Below are 24,288 nucleotides of genomic sequence, written 5' to 3' on the forward strand. Positions count from 1 at the left end.
TTGGGGTGAGGGGGAGGAGGCTTGTCTCCTTTTCTCAGTGCCTGAGGGAGGTGGGCACCAAACACACAGCCCTGCAGAGAGCAGCCGGGGTCGGGGGGCTGTGGGGTGGGGGGGAGAGAGGGGAGGGGTCCTGGGGAACCGTGGGGTGGAATGAAACTTACATCTTGGGGGAGGAGTGGGAAGGTGAGGGTGGGAAGGCTCAGGGGGCCACGGTCGGGAAGAAGAAGAAGAAGGGGCGTCGTGGGGGTCAGGGGCCGGGCTGGCGGATGGCGGGACCGGGGCGGTCAGGGGGCCGGGGGTGGGGGGACCGGGCAGGCGTCCCCGGGATCACTTGTCCGAGTCCAGGCCGATCATGTTCTTCAGGGCGTTCTTCAGGCTGGTCCGGCTGGGGGACTTGACCGCGGGCCGGAGATCCGCGCCGCCCGCCTGGTCCCCCCGCAGCTCCATCTCGATGACCACCACCTTGGGGCCGCGGGGAGGCTCCGCCCCCGGCCCCCGGCCCGCCGCCCGGCCCGCTGACCGCTATTTCTTATCCTTGCGGGAATCCCCCATGCCCTTTGACTTTTTGTCGCTGGCGGACTTGGTGAGGCGGCTGTGGTCCAGCATGGCGTACAGAACCGGGGTCTGCAGGGCCGGGGTCGGGGGGGAGGAGAGGGGACAGTGAGGCTCAGGCGTCCCCCGGCCACCTCCTCTTCCCCCCCTTGCTCCCCTCCAGCTTCGCGCCTCCTGAATCCTCTCTCTGTCCGGGCCACCCCCCCCTCGTCCGGCTCCCCAATCCCCATCCCGAAGCCGGACACTTCCCCCCCATCCCACCTCCCTCTCCGGCTCAATCAGAAGCTCCTATTTGATATTTTGGAGATTTCCCTCCCCTCTCCCGCTGCCCTCTATCCCCCTGCCCCCCGATTTGCTCTGATCCCCACTATCTCCTTGGCACAAAGGCCTCCGTCCCTTGCTACCCTCGTGACCGCCAAAGAGAAGCCACGTGGCCTAGCGGGTAGACCCCCGGGCTGGGAGTCAGAAGGACCTGGGTTCTAATCCCCGTTCCGCCAAGTCACTTAACGTCTGGGGGCCTCAGTTACCTCATCTGGAAAACGGGGATTAAGACTGTGAGTACTATGTGAGACAGGGATTGGGTCCACCCCAATTCGCCTGTATCTACCCCATGATTTAGCACAGTGGCTGGCACACAGTGAATGCTGAACAAGTACAACAGTCTCTCTGTTCCACCCCACTGGCCCCCTTCCCTCCCAGCTCCTCAACAGAACTCCCGAAAAGGCTGCCCCGTCCAGGAAGGCTTCCCGGATTGATCCCGCCCCCGCTCCGACGGGCCTGCGCTCCCGTGGCTCCTGCTTTGACCGTGTCCACCTGTCACCGCGGATGTGGACGGCCCGTCGGTTCGTCCTCTCGGCCTCCACTTGGAGACTGGGGGGCTCCGGCGGGGAGCGGGCCTGCTCCCTAATCCCACCCGGAGCCGCCCCGCCCGGGATGACCGACGGGATGACGGACTGACCTGCCGGCCACGCTTAGAGTCCTTCGCTCTAAGTTTCCCCTTCTCCATGGCGCTGCGGAGAGAGAGCAGGGCGGGAGGTTGCCGAGGAACCATGTGGGACCATTAACGAGGTACCATCGTTGTTGTCTATCTCCCCCTTCTAGACTGTGAGCCCGTTATTAATAATAATAATAATAATAATGACGGCATTTATTAAGCGCTTACTATGTGCAAAGCACTGTTCTAAGCGCTGGGGGGGGGGATACAAGGTGATGAGGTGGGGCTCACAGTCTTCATCCCCATTTTCCAGATGAGGGAACTGAGGCCCGGAGAAGTTAGGTGACTTGCCCAAAGTCACACAGCTGACAAGTGGCGGAGCCGGGATTTGAACCCATGACCTCTGACTCCAAAGCCCGGGCTCTTTCCCCCTGAGCCACGCTGCTTCTTGATGCATCAATAAGCATCAGTGCTTATTGACGATGATGGCATTTATTAAGCGCTTACTATGTGCAAAACACTGTTTTAAGTGCTGGGGGAGGGACCGTCTCTAGAGAAGCAGCGTGGCTCAGTGGAAAGAGCACGGCTTTGGAGTCAGAGGTCATGGGTTCAAATTCCAGCTCCGCCAATTGTCAGCTGTGTGACTTTGGGCAAGTCATTTAACTTCTCTTTTAGACTGTGAGCCCACTGTTGGGTAGGGACTGTCTCTATCTGTTGCCAACTTGTACTTCCCAAGCGCTTAGTACAGTGCTCTGCACACAGTAAGCGCACAATAAATACGATTGATTGATTGATTGATTCTCTGTGACTCAGTTACCTCATCTGTAAAATGGGGATTAAGACCGTGAGCCCCCTGTGGGACAACCTGATCACCTTGTAACCTCCCCAGCGCTTGGAATGGTGCTTTACACATAGTAAGCGCTTAATAAATGCCATTATTATTATTATTATATTTTGATGATTTGTACTTCCCAAGCACTTAGTGCAGTGCTCTGCACACAGTAAGCGCTCAATAAATACGATTGAATGAATGAATGTGGGGGAACCTCTCGGAGCCTGCCTCCACAGCGTGGCTCAGTGGACGGAGCTTGGGCTTGGGAGTCAGAGGTCGTGGGTTCTAATCCCTGCTACGCCGCTTATCAGCTGTGTGACTTTAGGCAAGTCACCAAACTTCTCTGGGCCTCAGTTCCCTCATCTGTAAAATGGGGATTAAGATTGTGAGCCCCATGGGGGACAACCTGATCACCTTGTATCCCCCCAGTGCTTAGAACAGTGCTTGGCACATAGTAAGCGCTTAACAAATGCCATTATTATTATTATTATTATTAATAAATGCCATCATTATTATTCTCCGGGCCTCAGTCCCCTCATCTGTAAAATGGGGATTAAGATTGTGAGCCCCACGGGGGACAACCTGATCACCTTGAATCCCCCCAGCACTTAGAACAGTGCTTGGCACATACTAAGTGCTTAACAAATGCCATTATTATTATTATTATTAATAATAATAATAATAATAATAAATGCCATCATTATTATTCTCTGGGCCTCAGTTCTCTCATCTGTAAAATGGGGATTAAGATTGTGAGCCCCGTGGAGGACAACCTGATCACCTTGAATCCCCCCAGCACTTAGAACAGTGCTTGGCACATACTAAGTGCTTAACAAATGCTATTATTATTATTGTTATTATTATTATTATTAATAAATGCCATCATTATTATTCTCTGGGCCTCAATTCCCTCATCTGTGAAATGGGGATTAAGATTGTGAGCCCCACGGGGGACAACCTGATCACCTTGTATCCCCCCAAGTGCTTAGAACAGTGCTTTGCACATAGAAGCAGCGTGGCCCGGTGGAAAGAGCCCGGGCTTTGGAGTCAGAGGTCGGGGGTTCAAATCCCGGCTCCGCCCGTTGTCAGCTGTGTGACTTTGGGCAAGTCACTTCACTTCTCTGTGCCTCATCTGTAAAATGGGGATTAAGACTGTGAGCCCCCTGGGGTGCAACCTGATTGCCTTGTATCCCCCCAGCGCTTAGAACAGTGCTTTGCACATAGTAAGCGCTTAATAAGTACCATCGTTATAGTAAGCTGGTAACAAATATAGTGGTATTATTATCACCCGCTAGCCACGCCCCTCAATCGGGCCACGCCCCTCCTACTGACCACGCCCTCTCCAAATTGGCCACGCCCCTAACTGGCCACGCCCCTCTGACCTCCCCCTCCCTCTGACCTCCCCCCTCCCATCTGGCCACGCCCACCATATCGACCACGCCCTCCCATTGGCTGCGCCCTCCCCTTGGCCACGCCCCCATTGGCCACGCCCTCCCGTTGGCAACGCCCTCCACCCGCCCTCATCCTCCCTCTGACCACGCCCCTCCACTTGGCCACGCCTCTCCCATGGGCCACGCCCCCACTGGCCCCGCCCTCCCGCCGAGCGCGCCCTCCCATTGGACAGGCCCCCCTCTGGCCCCGCCCCTCCCTCCGGCCCCGCCCCCGCCCGGTACCTGAGCCGCCTCTGCAGCGCCGCCCGGCGGCGCAGCCAGCAATAGCGGATGAGGTAGCCCAGCAGCACCAGCAGCAGCACCAGGCCCAGGACGCCCCCGATGACCGCCCCCAAAATCAGCCCGTAGCGCGTTGGCACTGGGGGGGCAGGGGGCAGGACGGTGAGCACGAGGAGAAGGAGCAGAAAGAGGGGAACAAGTTGCAGGCGGCAGCGGGATCCCCCCAATCAGCAACTCGGACTTCCCAAACTCTTAGTCCAGTGCTCTGCACACAGTAAGCGCTCAGTAAATACGATTGAATGAATGAACATCCCCTGGCCTGGAATGCCCTCCCTCTACACAGTGTGGCTCAGTGGAAAGAGCCCGGGCTTTGGAGTCGGAGGTCATGGGTTCAAATCCCGGCCCCGCCACTTGTCAGCGGTGTGACTTCGGGCAAGTCACTTCTCTGGGCCTCAGTGACCTCATCTGGAAAATGGGGATTAAGACTGTGAGCCCCCTGTGGGACAGCCTGATCGCCTTGTAACCTTCCCAGCGCTTTGAACAGTGGTTTGCACATAGCAAGTGCTTAATGAATGCCATTATTATTATTATTATTATTATTATTACACATCTGCCAAGCTAGCTCTCTTCCCCCCCTTCAAAGCCCTACTCAAATCCTGGCTCTGCCAATTGTCAGCTGTGTGACTTTGGGCAAGTCACTTCACTTCTCTGGGCCCCAGTTACCTCATCTGGAAAATGGGGATTAAGACTGTGAACCCCCTGTGGGACAACCTGATCGCCTTGTAACCTTCCCAGCGCTTTGAACAGTGGTTTGCACATAGCAAGTGCTTAATAAATGCCATTATTATTATTATTATTATTACACATCTGCCACGCTAGCTCTCTTCCCCCCTTCAAAGCCCTACTCAAATCCTGGCTCTGCCAATTGTCAGCTGTGTGATGACTTTGGGCAAGTCACTTCACTTCTCTGGGCCCCAGTTACCTCATCTGGAAAATGGGGATTAAGACTGTGAGCCCCCTGTGGGACAACCTAATCGCCTTGTAACCTTCCCAGCGCTTTGAACAGTGGTTTGCACTTAGCGAGCGCTTAATAAATGCCATTATTATTATTATTATTATTATTATTACACATCTGCCAAGCTAGCTCTCTTCCTCCCTTCAAAGCTCTACTCAAATCCTGGCTCTGCCAATTGTCAGCTGTGTGACTTTGGGCAAGTCACTTCACTTCTCTGTGCCTCAGTTACTTCATCTGGAAAATGGGGATTAAGACTGTGAGCCCACTGTGGGACAACCTGATCGCCTTGTAACCTTCCCAGCGCTTTGAACAGTGGTTTGCACATAGCAAGCGCTTAATAAATGCCATTATTATTATTATTATTATTATTATTATTATTATTACACATCTGCCAAGCTAGCTCTCTCCCCCCCCTTCAAAGCCCTACTCAAATCCTGGCTCTGCCAATTATCAGCGGTGTGACTTCGGGCAAGTCACTTCACTTCTCTGTGCCTCAGTTACCTCATCTGGAAAATGGGGATTAAGACTGTGAGCCCCAGTGGGACAACCTGATAGCCTTGTAACCTTCCCAGCGCTTAGAACAGTGGTTTGCACATAGCAAGCGCTTAATAAATGCCATTATTATTATTATTATTATTACACATCTGCCAAGCTGCTCTCTTCCCCCCTTCAAAGCCCTACTCAAATCCTGGCTCCGTCACTTGTCAGCTGTGTGACTTTGGACAAGCACAGGGAAGCAGCGTGGCTCAGTGGGAAAAGCCTGGGCTTTGGAGTCACAGGTCATGGGTTCAAATCCCAGCTCCGCCAATTGTTGGCTGTGGGACTTTGGGCAAGTCACTTAACTTCCCTGTGCCTCAGTTACCTCATCTGTAAAATGGGGATTAAGACTGTGAGCCCCCCATGGGACAACCTGATCACCTTGTTACCTCCCCAGCGCTTAGAACAGTGCTTTGCACATAGTAAGCACTTAATAAATGCCATTATTATTATTATTATTTTTCACTTCTCTGGGCCTCAGTTACCTCATCTGTAAAATGGGGATGAAGACTCTGAGGCCCACGTGGGACAACCTGATCACCTTGTATCCTTCCCAGTGCTTAGAACAGTGCTTTGCACATAGTAAGTGCTTAACAAATGCCATCATCATCATCATTATTATTATTACTGAGAGCTCACCTCCTCCGGGAGGCCTTCCCAGACTGAGCCCCCTGTTTCCTCTCCTCCTCCCTGTCCCCCTCGCCCTACCTCCTTCCCCCGCCAAAGCACCTGTGTATTTGTACAGATTTATGACTCTATTTATTTTTCTTGTACATATTTACTCTTCTGTTTATTTTGTTAATGATGTGCATAGAGCTGTAATTCCATTTGTTTTGACGACTTTGACACCTGTCTGTTTTGTTTTGTTGTCTGTCTCCCCCTTCTAGACTGTGAGCCCGTTGTCGGGTAGGGACCGTCGCTATATGTTGCCAACTTGGACTTCCCGGGCGCTTAGTACAGTGCTGTGCACACAGTAAGCGCTCAATAAATACGATTGAATGAATGAATGAATAGCCTTATACTCTGCCCTGTCCCCTAATTGGAATTGACTTTATTGCCCGCCATCTCCTTTCATTCAATCGGATTTACTGAGCGCTTATTGAGTGCAAAGCACTGTACTAAGCGCTTAGTGGGCAGGGATCCTGTCCACCAGCTCTTCTGTAGCATGGATTCCGAAGCACTTTTAGGACAGTGCTGTGCACCCAGTAAGCGCTCCGTAAATACCACCGATTGATCGATTGACCGACTGGCAGGGATGGTGTCTACTAACTCTGTTGGACTCTCCCAAGCGCTTAGTACAGTGCTCTGCACTCAATAAGCCCTCCACAAATGTCACTGATATATTGATCGGCAGAGATAGAGAAGCAGGATGGCCTAGTGTGCAAGGGCCCAGGCTTGGACGTTAGAGGTCATGGGTTCTAATCCCATCTCCGCCACTTGTCTGCTGCGTGACCTTGGGTAAGTCACTTCACTTCTCCGTGCCTCAGTTGCCTCATCTGGAAAATGGAGATTGAGATGGCAAGGCCCATGTGGGATAAGGATTTGTCCAACCTGATTTTGTTGTATCTACCCCAGCGCTTAGAATCGTGCACATAGTAAGCCCTTAAAAATACCGTAATAATAATCATTATTATTATCATTATTACCTTTTAGACTGTGAGCCCACTGTTGGGTAGGGACTGTCTCTATATGTTGCCAATTTGTACTTCCCAAGCGCTTAGTACAGTGCTCTGCACATAGTAAGCGCTCAATAAATACGATTGATGATGATGATGATAATAATAATAATGGCATTTATTAAGCGCTTACTATTTGCAAAGCACTGTTCTAAGCGCTGGGGAGGTTACAGACTGAGTCCCCTTCTTCCTCTCCCCTTCCTCCCCCTTCCCCCCACCTTACCTCCTTCCCCTCCCCACAGCACCTGTATATATGTAAATATGTTTGTACGGATTTATTACTCTATTTATTTTATTTGTACATATTTATTCTATTTAATTTATTTTGTTAATATGTTTTGTTTTGTTGTCTGTCTTCCCCTTCTAGACTGTGAGCCCACTGTTGGGTAGGGACCGTCTCTGGATGTTGCCAACTTGTACTTCCCAAGCGCTTAGTCCAGTGCTCTGCACACAGTAAGCGCTCAATAAATACGATTGAATGAATGAATACAAGGTGACCAGGTCGTCCCACGGGAGGCTCACAGTTACCTGCCCACTAAGCGCTTAGGACAGTGCTTTGCACCCAGTAAGCGCTCAGTAAATCCGATTGAATGAAAGGAGATGGTGGGCAATAAAGTCAATTCCAGTTAGGGGAAAGGGCAGAGTATAAGGCTATTCATTCATTCATTCATTCATTCATTCAATCGTATTTATTGAGCACTTACTGTGTGCAGAGCACTGTACCAAGCGCTCGGGAAGTCCAAGTTGGCAACATATAGCACGGCCCCTACCCGACAACGGGCTCACAGTCTAGAAGGGGGAGACAGACAACAAAACAAAACAGACAGACCGGTGTCAAAGTCGTCAGAACAAATAGACTCCCCATTTTCCAGATGAGGGAAGTGAGGCCCAGAGAAGTGAAGCGACTTGCCCCAAGTCCCGCAGCTGACAACTGGCAGAGCCGGGATTTGAACCCGTGACCTCTGACTCCCGGGCTCTTCCCACTGGGCAACTCTGTTGTAATAATAGTGATCAGTCAATCAATTAGTCGTATTTATTGAGCGCTTACTGTGTGCAGAGCACCGGACTGAGCGCTGGGGAAGTACAAGTCGGCGACATATAGAGACGGTCCCTACCCAACAGTGGGCTCACAGTCTAAAAATGATGGTATCTGTACAGTGGTTGGCACCCAATAGGCGCTCCATAAATACTACTGATTGACCGATTCGCCCCTCAGGTATCGCCCCCCACCCCATCCTCTCTCCTCCACGGCCATGCCCTCCTCGCCTCCCCGCTTTGTCCCCGCACCCGTTTCCCGCCTCCCGGGGCCCTGCCCCTCATCCCGTCGAGGGGAGCAGCCTCTCCGGCCTCCGCTCCGACCCGCTAGGCCGCGGATACCTTTGTCGAAGACGTAGAGGGTGACCTGCGACGATTTGCCCACGATGTCCGGGGGGTTCTTCACGTCGCAGGTGAAGGTCCCGTTGTCGCCGTAGTCCAGGTTGTGGATGACGATGGAGCCGTCTTTCCAGCGGGCGTCCCCCACCCACTGGATCCGCTCCTTGAAGACGCCCACCTCGTCGATGTACGGCTGCCCCTTGGCGTAGTGGAAGATCTGGAAGGAGGGTGGGCGACGGGAGGGTCGCGGGGAGATCAGCTGGCACCCCGAGGGGAAGGGTCGCTCAAAGAAGGGTTGGTCGCCATGCCGGCTACTTTCTGCACCCCCCCACCCCTCTCCTCCCCAGCTCCCGGAATCCCCCCGGGACTAATTTCTGGGGGTCCCCCCGTGCAGGAGCCGTCAATCCACCTAGTCCCCCCTCTTTCCCCTGCCTCCAGGGCCCAACACCCTAAAAGCCTCAAATGGGACAGGGACTGTGTCCGATCTGCTCATCCGATGATCTGATGATCTACCCCAGAGCTTAGCACAGCGCCGGCACTCAGTTGTCTCATCTGTAAAATGGGGTTTGAAACCGTGAGCCCCAGGTGGGACGGGGACTGGGTCCAACCTGATTTGGTTGCCTGCACCCGGCACCTAGTAAGCGCTCAACAAATACCATCATTATTATTATTGTTATTAGCACAACAATAATATCATATCAACAATATAATAATTTTATATTAATAGCAATAATATCATATTAATACTATAATATTATTATATTAATGCTAATAATATAATTATTATATAATGTATTATATTAGTATAATTATTAATATGATATATGATACTGCCAATTGTCAGCTGTGTGACTTGGGGCAAGTCACTTCACTTCTCTGTGCCTCAGTGACCTCATCCGTAAACTGGGGATGAAGACCGTGAGCCCCCCCCCACCCCGTGGGACGACCCGATCACCTTGTAACCTCCCCAGCGCTTAGAACAGGGCTTTGCACATAGTGAGCGCGCAATAAATGCCGTCATTATGGGAAGCAGCGCGGCTCAGTGGAAAGAGCCCGGGCTTTGGAGTCAGAGGTCGGGGGTTCAAATCCCGGCTCCGCCACTTGTCAACTGGGTGACTTTGGGCAAGTCACTTCACTTCTCTGGGCCTCAGTTACCTCATCTGGAAACTGGGGATGAAGACCGTGAGCCCCCCCCCGCCCCGTGGGACGACCCGATCACCTTGTAACCTCCCCAGCGCTTAGAACAGGGCTTTGCACATGGTAAGCGCGTAATAAATGTCATCATTATGGGAAGCAGCGCGGCTCAGTGGAAAGAGCCCGGGCTTTGGAGTCAGAGGTCAGGGGTTCAAATCCCGGCTCCGCCACTTGTCAACTGGGTGACTTCAGGCAAGTCACTTCACTTCTCTGGGCCTCAGTTCCCTCATCTGGAAAATGGGGATGAAGACTGTGAGCCCCCCGTGGGATGACCTGATCACCTTGTAACCTCTCCAGTGCTTTGCACATAGTAAGTGCTTAATAAATGCCATTATTATTATCATTATTTTTTATTATTAGTATTACGTAGTAAGCGCTTCACAAACGCCGCCGCTCTCATGGCTAATTGTTACCGTGCTCAAACGCTTGATACAGGGCTCGAGCGCTTAGCAGGATGCTTTGCACGGAGCAAGCACCCTGCGAGCTCACTGTGGACAGGGATTATCACCGTGTATTGTACTTTCCCAAGCGCTTAGTGCGGAGCCCGCTCGATGAACGAACAAGTGACCGAACGAAGCCCGGCCCTCACCGAGATGGCATCCCGGCCGCCCTCGGCTTGGAAGCGCCAGGTGAAAGAGACGTCTTCAGAGAGCCACTCACTGGACCAGAAGGAGCAGTGGAGGGTGACTTTGGAGCCCACGGTCCCGTGCACCTCCCGGTCCGTATACACCACGATGGCCCGCGCCGGGGCCAGCACTGCGGAGGAGGGAGAGAGCGATGGAGACCCTCGACGGGGACCCGGGGTGGACCAGAAACAGAGAAAAAGTCACCCCCCTGCCCCTCCCGGGAAGGAAACAGCCCCGCGCCGGGCAGCGTGGATAGAGAAGCATCTTAGTTTAGTGGAAATGTTGCCAATTTGTACTTCCCAAGCGCTTAGTACAGTGCTCTGCACAAGGTAAGCGCTCAATAAATACGATTGATGATGATGATGATGATGGAAAGAGCCTGCGCTTGGGTGTCAGAGGTGGTGGGTTCTCATCCTGGCCCCGCCACTTATCAGCTGTGTGACTCTGGTCGAGTCGCTTAACTTCTCTGGGCCCCAGTGACCTCACCTGGAAAATGGGGGCAGCCACATGGGATAACCTGATTACCTTGGGTCTACCCCAGTACTTAGAACGGTGCTTGGCACATAGTAAGCGCTTAACAAATACCCTCATAATAATAGACTGTGAGCCCACTGTTGGGTAGGGACTGTCTCTATATGTTGCCAATTTGGACTTCCCAAGCGCTTAGTACAGTGCTCTGCACATAGTAAGTGCTCAATAAATACGATTGATGATGATGGTGATGATGAATAGAGCCCTAGCTAGGCAATCACAAGATCGGGGTTCTAATCCCCGCTCCGCGCTTGGGTGTCAGAGGTCGTGGGTTCTCATCCAGGCCCCGCCACTTATCGGCTGGGTGACTCCGGGCGAGTCGCTTAACTTCTCTGGGCCCCAGTGACCTCACCTGGAAAATGGGGGCAGCCACATGGGATAACCTGATTCCCTTGGGTCTACCCCAGTACTTAGAACGGTGCTTGGCACATAGTAAGCGCTTAACAAATACCCTCATAATAATAGACTGTGAGCCCACTGTTGGGTAGGAACTGTCTCTATATGTTGCCAATTTGGACTTCCCAAGCACTTAGTACAGTGCTCTGCACATAGTAAGTGCTCAATAAATACGATTGATGATGATGGTGATGATGAATAGAGCCCTAGCTAGGCAATCACAAGATCGGGGTTCTAATCCCCGCTCCGCGCTTGGGTGTCAGAGGTCGTGGGTTCTCATCCTGGCCCCGCCACTTATCGGCTGGGTGACTCCGGGCGAGTCGCTTAACTTCTCTGGGCCCCAGTGACCTCACCTGGAAAATGGGGGCAGCCACACGGGACAACCTGATTCCCTTGGGTCTACCCCGGTACTTAGAACGGTGCTTGGCACATAGTAAGCGCTTAACAAATACCATCATCATAATAGACTGTGAGCCCACTGTTGGGTAGGGACTGTCTCTATATGTTGCCAATTTGGACTTCCCAAGCGCTTAGTACAGTGCTCTGCACATAGTAAGCGCTCAATAAATACGATTGATGATGATGATGATGATGAATAAAGCCCTAGCTAGGCAATCACAAGGTTGTACATATTTATTACTCTATTTATTTATTTATTTTACTTGTACATTTCTATCCTATTTATTTTATTTTGTTGGTATGTTTGGTTCTGTTCTCTGTCTCCCCCTTTTAGACTGTGAGCCCACTGTTGGGTAGGGACTGTCTCTATGTGTTGCCAATTTGTACTTCCCAAGCGCTTAGTACAGTGCTCTGCACACAGTAAGCGCTCAATAAATATGATTGATTGATTGATTGATTGATTGATCGGGGTTCCAATCCCCGCTCCGCCCCTTGTCTGCTAAGTGACCTTGGGCCAGTCACTTCCGCTGGCCCTCAGTTCCTTCGGGTAAAATGGGGATTGAAACTGTGAGCCCCACGGGGGACTATGTCCTACCCGCTTTGCTTGGATCCACCCCAGCGCTTAGTACAGTGCCTGGCACATAGTAAGCGCTTAACAAAATGCCATTATTGTTATTCTTTGCACAGATTTGTATCCACCCTGCATCTATTTTCCCCCTCCTGGGCATGGCCGGGAAGGAAATATCATCGTCATCGTCGACACGATGACCCCAGCAGATCTTTTGAGTGTCTTTCGAGAGACGAAGGCTGAGTCTCTGGGTTCTTCGTCTCTGTGTCCGCGCTCGGTTCCGCGATACCCTCCGTCTCCGTCTCTCGGGACTCCTGTTTCTAACCCTGCCTCCCTCCATCTGCCTCTGTTCCCCGCCACCTCCTCCGCGTCTCTTGTTTTCTCTCTAATAATAATCATGATTTTGGTGTCTGTTAAGCGCTTCCTCTGGGCCGGGCACCGTACTAAGCGATGTCTCTGCCTCTCCCTCTCCTTCTCCTTTCCTCTGTTTCTATTCCCATCTCTTTCTCCGGCTCCTCCGGCTCTCAATTATTCTCACCCTCCTTCGGTCTCTGAGTCTCTCCCAATCTCCGTGTCTCTCTCTGTCTCTCCACCCGGTCTGTTAAGAGCAGAGTAGAGTTTTAAAGTCCAGGCCGGTTTCCTGGGAGTTCCCGAAGAAGGCTTTGTCTCCCTGTTGCCCAAGGAATTTGGGAGGAAGGGACCCTTCTCTATTCCCCCCCCCCGCGCCCCCAAAACACACCCTCTTAGGACTGAGGTGGGGGGAAGCGTTCTGAGCCTGCGTCTTTTGTTGTCTGTCTCCCCCTTCTAGACTGTGAGCCCATTGTTGGGTAGGGAATGTCTCTATACGTCGCCGACTTGGACTTCCCAAGCGCTTAGTCCAGTGCTCTGCACACAGTAAGCGCTCAATAAATACGACTGAACGAACGAATGAATCTTTGACAGTTGGCGTCGAGTGCCTGCTGAGGAGGGAGGCGGGAGACGAATGAAAGGGGGGTCCAAGGCTCTGGGCTTGTCCTCTTTCCCTCCCTCCTCCTTCAAGGCCCTACTGAGAGCTCACCTCCTCCAGGAGGCCTTCCCAGACTGAGCCCCTTCCTTCCTCTCCCCCTCGTCCCCCTCTCCATCCCCCCATCTTACCTCCTTCCCTTCCCCACAGCACCTGTATAGATGTATATATGTTGGTACATATTTATTACTCTATTTATTTTACCTGTCCCTATCTATTCTATTTATTTGATTTTGTTAGTATGTCTGGTTTTGTTCTCCATCTCCCCCTTTTAGACTGTGAGCCCACTGTTGGGTAGGGACTGTCTCTATATACGTTGCCAACTTGGACTTCCCAAGCGCTTAGTCCAGTGCTCCGCACACAGTAAGTGCTCAATAAATACGATTGATGATGATGATGATGATGACTCCAGTCTCAGAGCCCTGCTGTCCAGGGAGGGAGTGGGGATTGTGCCCTGCAAGCCCTCCCCAGCAGGCCCCAGAAAGAGTTATGCCCTCTGAGAGGGCAGGATCTGGCTCAAGTAACTCCCCGTGTCCCCGTCCCTTCCCTTCCCTCCCCTACCCCAATCCCTAGTCCTGCTCCTCTGCCCAGCTTCCCCGGCCCCTTCCCAATCCCTCCCAGGCTCCGTCCGGCTCCCCTCGGATTCCCAGCTGGCACTGGCCCAGCCCGCCGCCCACTCCCACTGGAGCCGAAAGGCCTCGGGCCCAGCCGGACACTGCCCCATTGTCGGACCTCTTTGAGGGCGCCTTGCCCCACCCCAACCCACTGAGTCAGCCCTTTGGTTTTCCTCTGAGTCTAACCCCCATCCTTTCTGCTGGAGTTTCAACCTGACTCCCAACCACATCCTTGCTCTTTCCCCCTTCCCTGACAGCTCCGGGGCATAGGATGGTATCTGGGAGAATGGGTGAGAGACAGAATCACCTAGACTGAACGCCTCCCCTTCCGTTCTCCAGCTCTGGACAGTCTCTCTCAGATACCGCTGAGGTATCTGAGGAGCAGTGTGGCTCAGTGGAAAGAGCCCGGGCTTTGGAGTCAGAGGTCAAGGGTTCAAATCCCGGCTCTGCCGATTGTCAGCTGTGTGACTTTGGGCAAGTCACTTCTCTGGGCCTCACTTCCCTCATCTGGAAAATGGGGATGAAGACTGTGAGCCCCCGGTGGGACAACCTGATCATCTTGTAACCTCCCCATCGCTTAGAACAGCGCTTTGCACATAGTAAGCGCTTAATAAATGCCATTATTATTATTATTATTATTATTATTACCGCAGCCTGCCCATTTCTCGGCTGTGAAACCGAGGCCGAGGATGAGGCAAAGATGCGCCCAGGGTCATCAGGCCCCTTGAGTCCCGAACCCGTTCCCTTTCAATGCCCCCTCCCCACCTCAATCCACCCCCATTCCGGGCTGGTGGTGGCAACTCTGAGATCCCCGGCCTCTCCTGATGTACCCATTGGGGTGGGAGAGGGGAATCCCCCCCAGAGCCTCCTCAGCCCCTGCCCAGCCCCTTCTAATTCCAGCTTCACCACTCGCCTGCTGCGTGACCTTGGGCATGTCACTTGACTTCCCCTGGCCTCGGTTCCCTCATCTGTAAAATGGGGATTAAGACCGTGACCCTTATGTGGGATGGGGACTGTGTCCAACCTGATCACCTTGTATCTACCCCAGCGCTTAGAACAGTGCCTGACACCTAGGAAGGGCTTAATCAATACCATTATTAGTTTTATTATTATTCCCTCGCCCCCCACCTTGCCCTCAAGACTCCACCTCTGCTCTCTCCCTCCGCCCTGACCCACCATGGCCTGACACCTAGGAAGGGCTTAATCAATACCATTATTAGTATTATTATTATTCCCTCGCCCCCCACCTTGCCCTCAAGACTCCACCTCTGCTCTCTCCCTCCGCCCTGACCCACTGTGGCCTGACACCTAGGAAGGGCTTAATCATCATCATCATCATCAATCGTATTTATTGAGCACTTACTGTGCCCCTTTAGACTGTGAGCCCACTGTTGGGTAGGGACCGTCTCTATATGTTGCCAATTTGTACTTCCCAAGCGCTTAGTACAGTGCTCTGCACATAGTAAGCGCTGAATAAATACAATTGATGATGATGATGATGATGATGCAGAGCACTGTACTAAGCGCTTGGGAAGTACAAACTGGCAACATATAGAGACAGTCAATACCATTATTAGTATTATTATTATTCCCTTGCCCCCCACCTTGCCCTCAAGACTCCACCTCTGCTCTCTCCCCCGGCCCTGACCCACCGTGGCCTGACACCTAGGAAGGGCTTAATCATCATCATCATCACCATCATCAATCATATTTATTGAGCGCTTACTGTGCCCTTTTAGACTGTGAGCCCACTGTTGGGTAGGGACTGTCTCTATATGTTGCCAACTTGTACTTCCCAAGCACTTAGTGCAGTGCTCTGCACACAGTAAGCGCTCAATAAATACGACTGATGATGATGATGAGGATGCTCTCTCCCTCCACCCTGACCCCCCCTCACCCACCGAGGCCCAGATGGGGAAACGGAGGAGAGGGAGCCAGGTGTCCGGGCGTCTGGGCGGGGCAGCCGCACTTACCCAGCGAGGAGAAGAGCAGGGCGGCCAAGACGGGGCCCGGCGGGGCGGTGGCCGCCCCTGAAGCCATGGCTGGGCGTGGGGCCGGGGCTGGGGCTGAGGGAATCCGAGGGGCAGGGAGAGACGGGGAGAGAGCACTGAGTGGGGGCTCCTGGAACTTGCTAAAAAACCCCCTGGGCGCTGGGGTGGCAGGGGCGGGCGCAGCTGGTGGCCAATGGCGACGTGGCATGTGCTTCGGGTTGGGGGGGGTGTGCGAAGGGAGAAGGGGATTTTGGAGGGGGGTGGGCAGGAGGCTGGGGAGGACCGGGCCTAGAAGGGGCATTGTGTGCCCCGTCTGTATGTGGGGGGCAAAGCGGGGGGCCCGCATACCTCCCTACACAGGCCGCTTTGTGTCGGGCCTCCCCCCCACCAGCCGCCTCAACCCCCAGGAATGTGGGGAGGGGGAGAAGGAGAGCCCGAGAGAGCCGGCCATAGGGCAGAGGGTTCGAGACGGAGACCCGAGGCGAGGCAGGGGCAGCCGGACGGAGGCCCAGGGGGAGGCAGGCCGAGAAATGCGGGCATGGGCGGAAAAACGCACAGTCAGGAGCAGAGATGAGGGAGATGGAGGGAGACGGGGAGATATAAACGGAAAGGCGGGGGCGCAGGGCAGAGATAGAGAGATAGATGATAAGAGACGGCTAGGATGGAGAGAGCTAGAGGCCAGGCCGAGTCACGGGGTTATAGAGGCAGAGACGAAGACAGAGGCGCGGAGATGGTGAGAGATTGAGACACAGAGAGACAACAGGTTAACAGAGACAGAGAGACAGAGCTAGGGACATAGAGACGAAGGAAGAAGTCTACAGGGAGGAAAAAAAGCCAAGACATGGACAGAGGCCGCGTCATTCATTCATTCAATTGTATCGATTGAGCGCTTACTGTGTGCAGAGCCCTGGACGAAGCGCTTGGGAAGTCCGGGTTGGCAACATCTAGAGACGGTCCCTACCCAACAGTGGGCTCACAGTCTAGGAGGAGTCAGTGGGGCAGGGACAGATGGACAGATGCTGTGCCCGCTGGGTGACCTTGGGCAAGTCATTTCACTTCTCTGGGCCTCAGTTTCCTCAACTGTCTCTCCTTCTCTCTTGAAGATCAGGGACTAGGTCTGACCTGGTTATCTCGTATCTACTTTAGAGCTTGGCACATTCCATACCCTCGTTATTATTTCCTGGACTCATTATTTCCTCTCCCAGTTACCAAGTCAATCAATCAATCAATCAATCAATCAGTCATATTGATTGAGCGCTTACTGTGTGCAGAGCACTGGACTAAGTGCTGGGGAAGTCCAGGTTGGCAACATATAGAGACGGTCCCTACCCAACAGTGGGCTCACAGTCTAGGAGTCAGTGGGGCAGGGACAGATGGACAGATGCTGTGCCCGCTGGGTGACCTTGGGCAAGTCATTTCACTTCTCTGGGCCTCAGTTTCCTCAACTGTCTCTCCTGCTCTCTTGAAGATCAGGGACTAGGTCTGACCTGGTTATCTCATATCTACTTTAGAGCTTGGCACATTCCATACCCTCGTTATTATTTCCTGGACTCATTATTTCCTCTCCCAGTTACCAAGTCAATCAATCAATCAATCAATCAATTGTATTTATTGAGCGCTTACCGTGTGCACAGCACTGGACTAAGCGCTTGGGAAGTCCAAGTTGGCAACATCTAGAGACGGTCCCTACCCAACAGTGGGCTCACAGTCTAGAAGGAGTCAGTGGGGCAGGGACAGATGGACAGAGTGCTGTGCCCGCTGGGTGACCTTGGGCAAGTCATTTCTCTTCTCTGGGCCTCAGTTTCCTCAACTGTCTCTCCTTCCCTCTTGAAGATCAGGGACTAGGTCTGACCTGGTTATCTCGTATCTACTTTAGAGCTTGGCACATTCCATACCCTCGTTATTATTTCCTGGACTCATTATTTCCTCTCCCAGTTACCAAGTCAATCAGTCAATCAATCAATCAATCAATCAATCAATCATATTTATTGAGCACTTACTGTGTGCAGAGCACTGGACTAAGTGCTGGGAAGTCCAAGTTGGCAACATATAGAGATGGTCCCTACCCAACAGTGGGCTCACAGTCTAGAAGGAGTCAGTGGGGCAGGGACAGATGGACAGAGTGCTGTGCCCGCTGGGTGACCTTGGGCAAGTCATTTCACTTCTCTGGGCCTCAGTTTCCTCAACTGTCTCTCCTTCTCTCTTGAAGATCAGGGACTAGGTCTGAACTGGTTATCTCGTATCTACTTTAGAGCTTGGCACATTCCATACCCTTGTTATTATTTCCTGGACTCATTATTTCCTCTCCCAGTTACCAAGTCAATCAATCAATCAATCAATCAATCGTATTTATTGAGCGCTTACTGTGTGCAGAGCACTGGACTAAGCGCTTGGGAAGTCCAAGTTGGCAACATCTAGAGACGGTCCCTACCCAACAGTGGGCTCACAGTCTAAAAGGGGGAGACAGAGAACAAAACCAAACATACTAACAAAATAAAATAAATAAGTCCTTCCTTACGTCTAACTTCAATCCTCCGTGCTGCTTTCTCTCCCTCCCGTTTCTGCTTCCAGGGTTGTTGTGTTCGCCCTTGTCTCCCGGGCCTCCAATGGGACCTCTATTGGCCCCTTCTAATAATAATAATAATAATAATAATGGCATTTATTAAGTGCTTACTATGTGCAAAGCACTGTTCTAAGCGCTGGGGAGGTTACAAGGTGAACAGGATGTCCCACAGGGGGCTCGCAGTCTTCATCCCCATTTTACAGATGAGGGAACTGAGGCCCAGAGAAGTGAAGTGACTTGCCCAAAGTCACACAGCTGATACTTGGAGGAGCCGGGATTTGAACCCCTGACCTCTGACTCCAAAGCCCGGGCATATAATGGTACTTGTTAAGTGCTTAGATGATGATGATGATGGTATTTGTTAAGCGCTTACTATGTGCAAAGCACTGTTCTAAGCGCTGAAAGAGCACAGGTCTGGGAATCAGAGGACCTGGTTTTAAATCCCAGCTCCACCTGCTGTGAGACCTTGGTCAAGTCACTTCAGTTCTCTGTGCCTCAGTTTCCTCATCTGCGCAATGGCGATTCAATACCTATTTCTCCTCCTACTTGGTGAGCCTTAGGAAGGACAGGGATTTTTTTTTGAGTGGTGTTTCATTCAATCGTATTTATTGAGCGCTTACTGTGTGCAGAGCGCTGTACTAAGCGCTTGGGAAGTACAAGTTGGCAACATATAGAGACGGTCCCTACCCAACAACGGGCTCACAGGGACTTGTTAGGTGCTTACTCTTTGTTGTGCACTGCACAAAGTGCTGGGGTAGATACAAGCTAATCAGGTTGGACCCAGTCCACGGTCCCAATCAATCAATCAATCAATCAATCAATCGTATTTATTGAGCGCTTACTGTGTGCAGAGCACTGTACTGAGCGCTTGGGAAGTACAAGTTGGCAACATATAGAGACAGTCCCTACCCAACAGTGGGCTCACAGTCTAGAAGACACACAGGGCTCAGAGTCTTCATCCCCATTTTATAGTTGCAGGAACTGAGGCACAGGAAAATGAAGTGACTTGTCCAAGGTCACACAACAGAGAAGTGCCCCGTTGCGCCTGATTGGGAAGCAGCATGGCTCAGTGGAAAGAGCCCGGGCTTGGGAGTCAGAGGTCATGGGTTCGAATCCCAGCTCCACCACATGTCTGTTGTGTGACCGTGGGCAAGTCACTTCACTTCTCTGAGCCTCAGTTCCCTCATCTGGAAAATGGGGATTAAGACTGTAAACTCCACAAGGGACAACCTGATCACCTTGTATCCCCCCCAGCGCTTAGAACAGTGCTTTGCACGTAGTAAGTGGTTAACAAATGCCATCATCATTATTATTATTTATCTTCACAGAGGGCATCCACACCAGCGCTCCGCTGCTTATCACATAGATTTATTACTCTATTCATTTTACTTGTACATATTTCCTATTCTATTTATTTTGTTAATGATGTGCATGGGTAGGGACTGTCTCTAGATGTTGCCAACTTGTACTTCCCAAGCGCTTAGTACAGTGCTCTGCACACAGTAAGCGCTCAATAAATATGACTGATTGATTTAAGAGAAGCAGCGTGGCTCAGTGGAAAGAGCACCAGCTTTGGAGTCAGAGGTCATGGGTTCAAATCCCGGCTCCGCCACTTGTCAGCTGTGTGACTTTGGGCAAGTCACTTCATTTCTCTGTGCCTCAGTGACCTCATCTGTCAAATGGGGATGAAGACTGTGAGCCCCAGGTGGGACAACCTGATCACGTTGTAACCACCCCAGCGCTTAGAACAGTGCTTTGCATATAGTAAGCGCTTAATAAATGCCATTATTATTATTATTATTATTATTATTATTATTATTTAGCTTTAATTCTATTTGTTCTGACGACTTGACACCTCTCCACATGTTTTGTTTTGTTGTCTGTCTCCCCCTTCTAGACTGTGAGCCCGTTGTTGGGTAGGGACCGTCTCTATATTTTGCCAACTTGGACTTCCCAAGCGCTTAGTACAGTGCTCTGCACACAGTAAGCGCTCAATAAATGCGATTGAATGAGTGAATGAACTGCTTAACATATGCCACTATCATTATGTTCCATTGTACTTTCCCAAGTGCTTAGTACAGTGCTCTGCACACAGTAAGCGCTCAATAAATACGATTGATGATGATGATAAATACCAATAAATACAGAGAAAGCAACATGGTCTAGTGGATGAGCCTGGGCCCAGAAATCAGCAGGACTTGGGTTCTAATCCCGGCTCTGCCCCTTCATTCATTCAATCGTATTTATTGAGCGCTTACTGTGTGCAGAGCACTGGACTAAGCGCTTGGGAAGTACAAGTTGGCAACATCTAGAGACGGTCCCTACCCAACAACGGGCTCACAGTCTAGAAGGGGGAGACGGACAACACTTGTTTGCTGCGTGACCTTGGGCAAATCACTTCACTTCTCTGAGCCTCATCTATAAAATGGGGAATCAGACTGTGAGCCCCCAATCAATCAATCAATCAATCAATCGTATTTATTGAGCGCTTACTATGTGCAGAGCACTGTACTAAGCGCTTGGGAAGTCCAAGTTGGTAACATATAGAGACGGTCCTGACCCAACAGCGGGCCCGGGACCGCGTCCGACCTGATTAGCAGTGCTTAGAACAGTGCTTGACACATAGTGAGCGCTGAACAAATTCCGTCGTTATTTTCGATTGATTATTATTATAATGATGATTCTTTCGGTTCGGATCTGCTTCCCCTGCCACCACCCCCTCGACTCGGGCCTGAGCCCGTGGGCGTTTCTCCCATAGTCCAGCGCTGGATCCCAGCCCGAGGCGCGATGGGGACCACAAAGAGACTCTGTTTCCCCTTGGGGTAGGCGTCCTGCACATGGGGCGGCTTGGAAGCGGAGTCTGTGCGAGCGGCTTGGGGTTGTGGTGGGAAGCAAGGATTTCCAGTTTGGACCAGTCAGTGGAGACCTGATGGTGGGAAGAGGGGCGGGCAGAGGACGAAAGGAGGGAGAGGAAAAGGGGGCCTTTGGGGAGAATCTGTTTTCGGGGGGACAGAGCAGAGATTGAGGCCCTGGGGTGAGAGGGGTACGGGGACTTCACATAATAATAATAATCACAATTGTGGCATTTGTTAAACGCTTACTATGTGGCGGGCACTGTACTAAGCGCAGGGGTGGATACAAGCTAATTGGGTTGTCCCACGTGAGGCGCACCAGCTCAGTCCCCGCTTTAATCAATCAATCAATCGCATTTATTGAGCGCTTACTGTGTGCAGAGCACTGGACTAAGTGCTTGGGAAGTACAAGCTGGCAACATATAGAGAAAGTCCCTATCCAACAGCGGGCTCACAGCCTAGAAGGGGGAGACAGAGAACAAAACCAAACATACTAACAAAATAAAATCAATAGAATAAATAGATACAGGTAAAATAAATAGAGTAATAAATATGTACAAACATCTATCCAGGTGCTGTGGGGAAGGGAAGGAGGTAAGATGTGGGGGAAGCACTGTTCATTCATTCATTCAATCGTATTCTTGAGCGCTTACTGTGTGCAGAGCACTGGACTAAGCGCTTGGGAAGTACAAGTGGGCAACATCTAGAGACGGTCCCTACCCAACAGCGGGCTCACGGTCTAGAAGGGGGAGACAGACAACAAAACAAAACATATTAACAAAATAAAATAAATAGAATAAATATGTACATATAAAATAAATGAAAATAACCCCCTGCAAACAAAAGGCAAACCACACGCGGAAAAGCTGCATCTCAAATTTATTTATCACCTGCAGTTCAGTCTCTATCTTCCCTGATAGAGGGTTATTCATTCAATCGTATTTATTGAGCGCTTACTGTGTGCAGAGCACTGTACTAAGCACTTGGGAAGTCCAAGTTGGCAACAGATAGAGACGGTCCCTACCCAACAGCGGGCTCACAGTCTAGAAGGGGGAGACAGACAACAAAACAAAACATATTAACAAAATAAAATAAATACGTACATATAAAATAAATAAAAACAAACCCCTGCAAACAAAAGGCAAACCACGCGCGAAAAAGCTGCATCTCAAATTTATTTATCACCTGCAGTTCAGTCTCTATCTTCCCTGATAGAGGGTTATTCATTCAATCGTATTTATTGAGCGCTTACTGTGTGCAGAGCACTGTACTAAGCGCTTGGTTATATTCTCGTGTGTACTGTTGCATCATCATCCTCCCCCTCGTCCCCCTCTCCATCCCCCCATCTTACCTCCTTCCCTTCCCCACAGCACCTGTATATATGTATATATGGTTGTACATATTTATTACTCTATTTATTTATTTATTTATTTATTTTACTTGTACATTTCTATCCTATTTATTTTATTTTGTTGGTATGTTTGGTTCTGTTCTCTGTCTCCCCCTTTTAGACTGTGAGCCCACTGTTGGGTAGGGACTGTCTCTATGTGTTGCCAATTTGTACTTCCCAAGCGCTTAGTACAGTGCTCTGCACATAGTAAGCGCTCAATAAATACGATTGATTGATTGATTGATTGATCATCATCAATCGTATTTATTGAGCGCTTACTGTGTGCAGAGCACTGTACTAAGCACTTGGGAAGTACAAGTTGGCAACATATAGAGACAGTCCCTACCCAATAGTGGGCTCACAGTGGTTTGCACACTATATGCACTCAATAAATACCACTGTTTGTCTACTCATTTGACTGTACTCTCCTGAGCTTCTAGTACAGTGCTCTGCGCACGGCAGACATTCAGTAAAATCAATTGATTGATGACTGATAGCTGGAGAATAATAATAATAATGATGGTATTTGTTAAGCGCTTACTATGTGCCAAACACTGTCCTAAGCATTGGGCTACATGCAAGGTAATCAGGTTGTCCCACGTGGGGCCCACAGTCTTCACCCCCCTTTTACAGATGAGATAACCGAGGCCCAGAGAAGTTAAGTGACTTGACCAAAGTCACACAGCTGATAAGTGGTGGAGTCAGGATTAGAACCCACAACTTCTGACTCCCAAGCCCACCACTGAGCCACGCAGCCTCTCTGATAATTTGTGATTCCTCTCCCCTTGCTCGAGAACAGCTGTTTGGGGGTGCAGACCCACCCCCAGCCCCCTGGTTTTTAGGGACCAAACCTAAGACCTTCAAAGCTTTATGAGGGCACACCTCCTCCAAGAAGCCTTCCCTGACTAAGCCCTCCTTTCTTCTTCTCTCATTCCCTTCTGCGTCACCCTGACTTGCTCCCTTTAATAATAAATAATAATAATAATAGCATTCATTGAGCGCTTACTCTGTGCAAAGCGCTGTTCTAAGTGCTGGGGAGGTTACAAGGTGATCAGGTGGGCCCACGGGGGGCTCAAAGTCTTAATCCCCATTTTCCAGATGAGGTAACTGAGGCCCAGAGAAGTTAAGTGACTTGCCCAAAGTCACACAGCTGACAATTGGCAGAGCCGGGATTTGAACCCATGACCTGTATATATGTATATATGTTTGTACATATTTATTACTCTATTTATTTATTTATTTATTTATTTATTTATTTATTTATTTATTTATTTATTTATTTATTTGACGTACATATCTATTCAATTTATTTTATTTTGTTAATATGTTTTGTTTTGTTCTCTGTCTCCCCCTTCTAGACTGGGAGCCCACTGTTGGGTAGGGACTGTCTCTATATGTTGCCAACTTGTACTTCCCAAGCGCTTAGTACAGTGCTCTGCACACAGTAAGCGCTCAATAAATACGATTGATTGATTGATTGATTGACCTCTGACTCCAAAGCCCGTGCTCTTTCCACTGAGCCACGCTGCTTCCCTTTATTCATCTCCCCTCCCAGTCCCACATCACTTATG

At 50.9% G+C, this 24,288-nt stretch overlaps 1 protein-coding gene across 1 annotated transcript; it reads right to left on the reverse strand.

Moving 5' to 3' along the window:
• Nucleotides 1–293: 293 nt before the first annotated feature.
• On the reverse strand, nucleotides 294–15,962 carry MPZ (myelin protein zero). Its single transcript, XM_038768928.1, is given in 6 exon segments — nucleotides 294–624; nucleotides 1,511–1,562; nucleotides 3,992–4,127; nucleotides 8,594–8,807; nucleotides 10,374–10,540; nucleotides 15,895–15,962. Coding segments are annotated over 6 exon segments (933 nt in total). The 5' UTR covers nucleotide 15,962; the 3' UTR covers nucleotides 294–327.
• Between the last annotated feature and the right edge of the window lie 8,326 nt (nucleotides 15,963–24,288).

The sequence above is a fragment of the Tachyglossus aculeatus genome, chromosome Y4 (genome assembly GCF_015852505.1).
Source record: "Tachyglossus aculeatus isolate mTacAcu1 chromosome Y4, mTacAcu1.pri, whole genome shotgun sequence".
In the NCBI taxonomy this organism is placed as follows: Eukaryota; Metazoa; Chordata; class Mammalia; order Monotremata; family Tachyglossidae; genus Tachyglossus; species Tachyglossus aculeatus.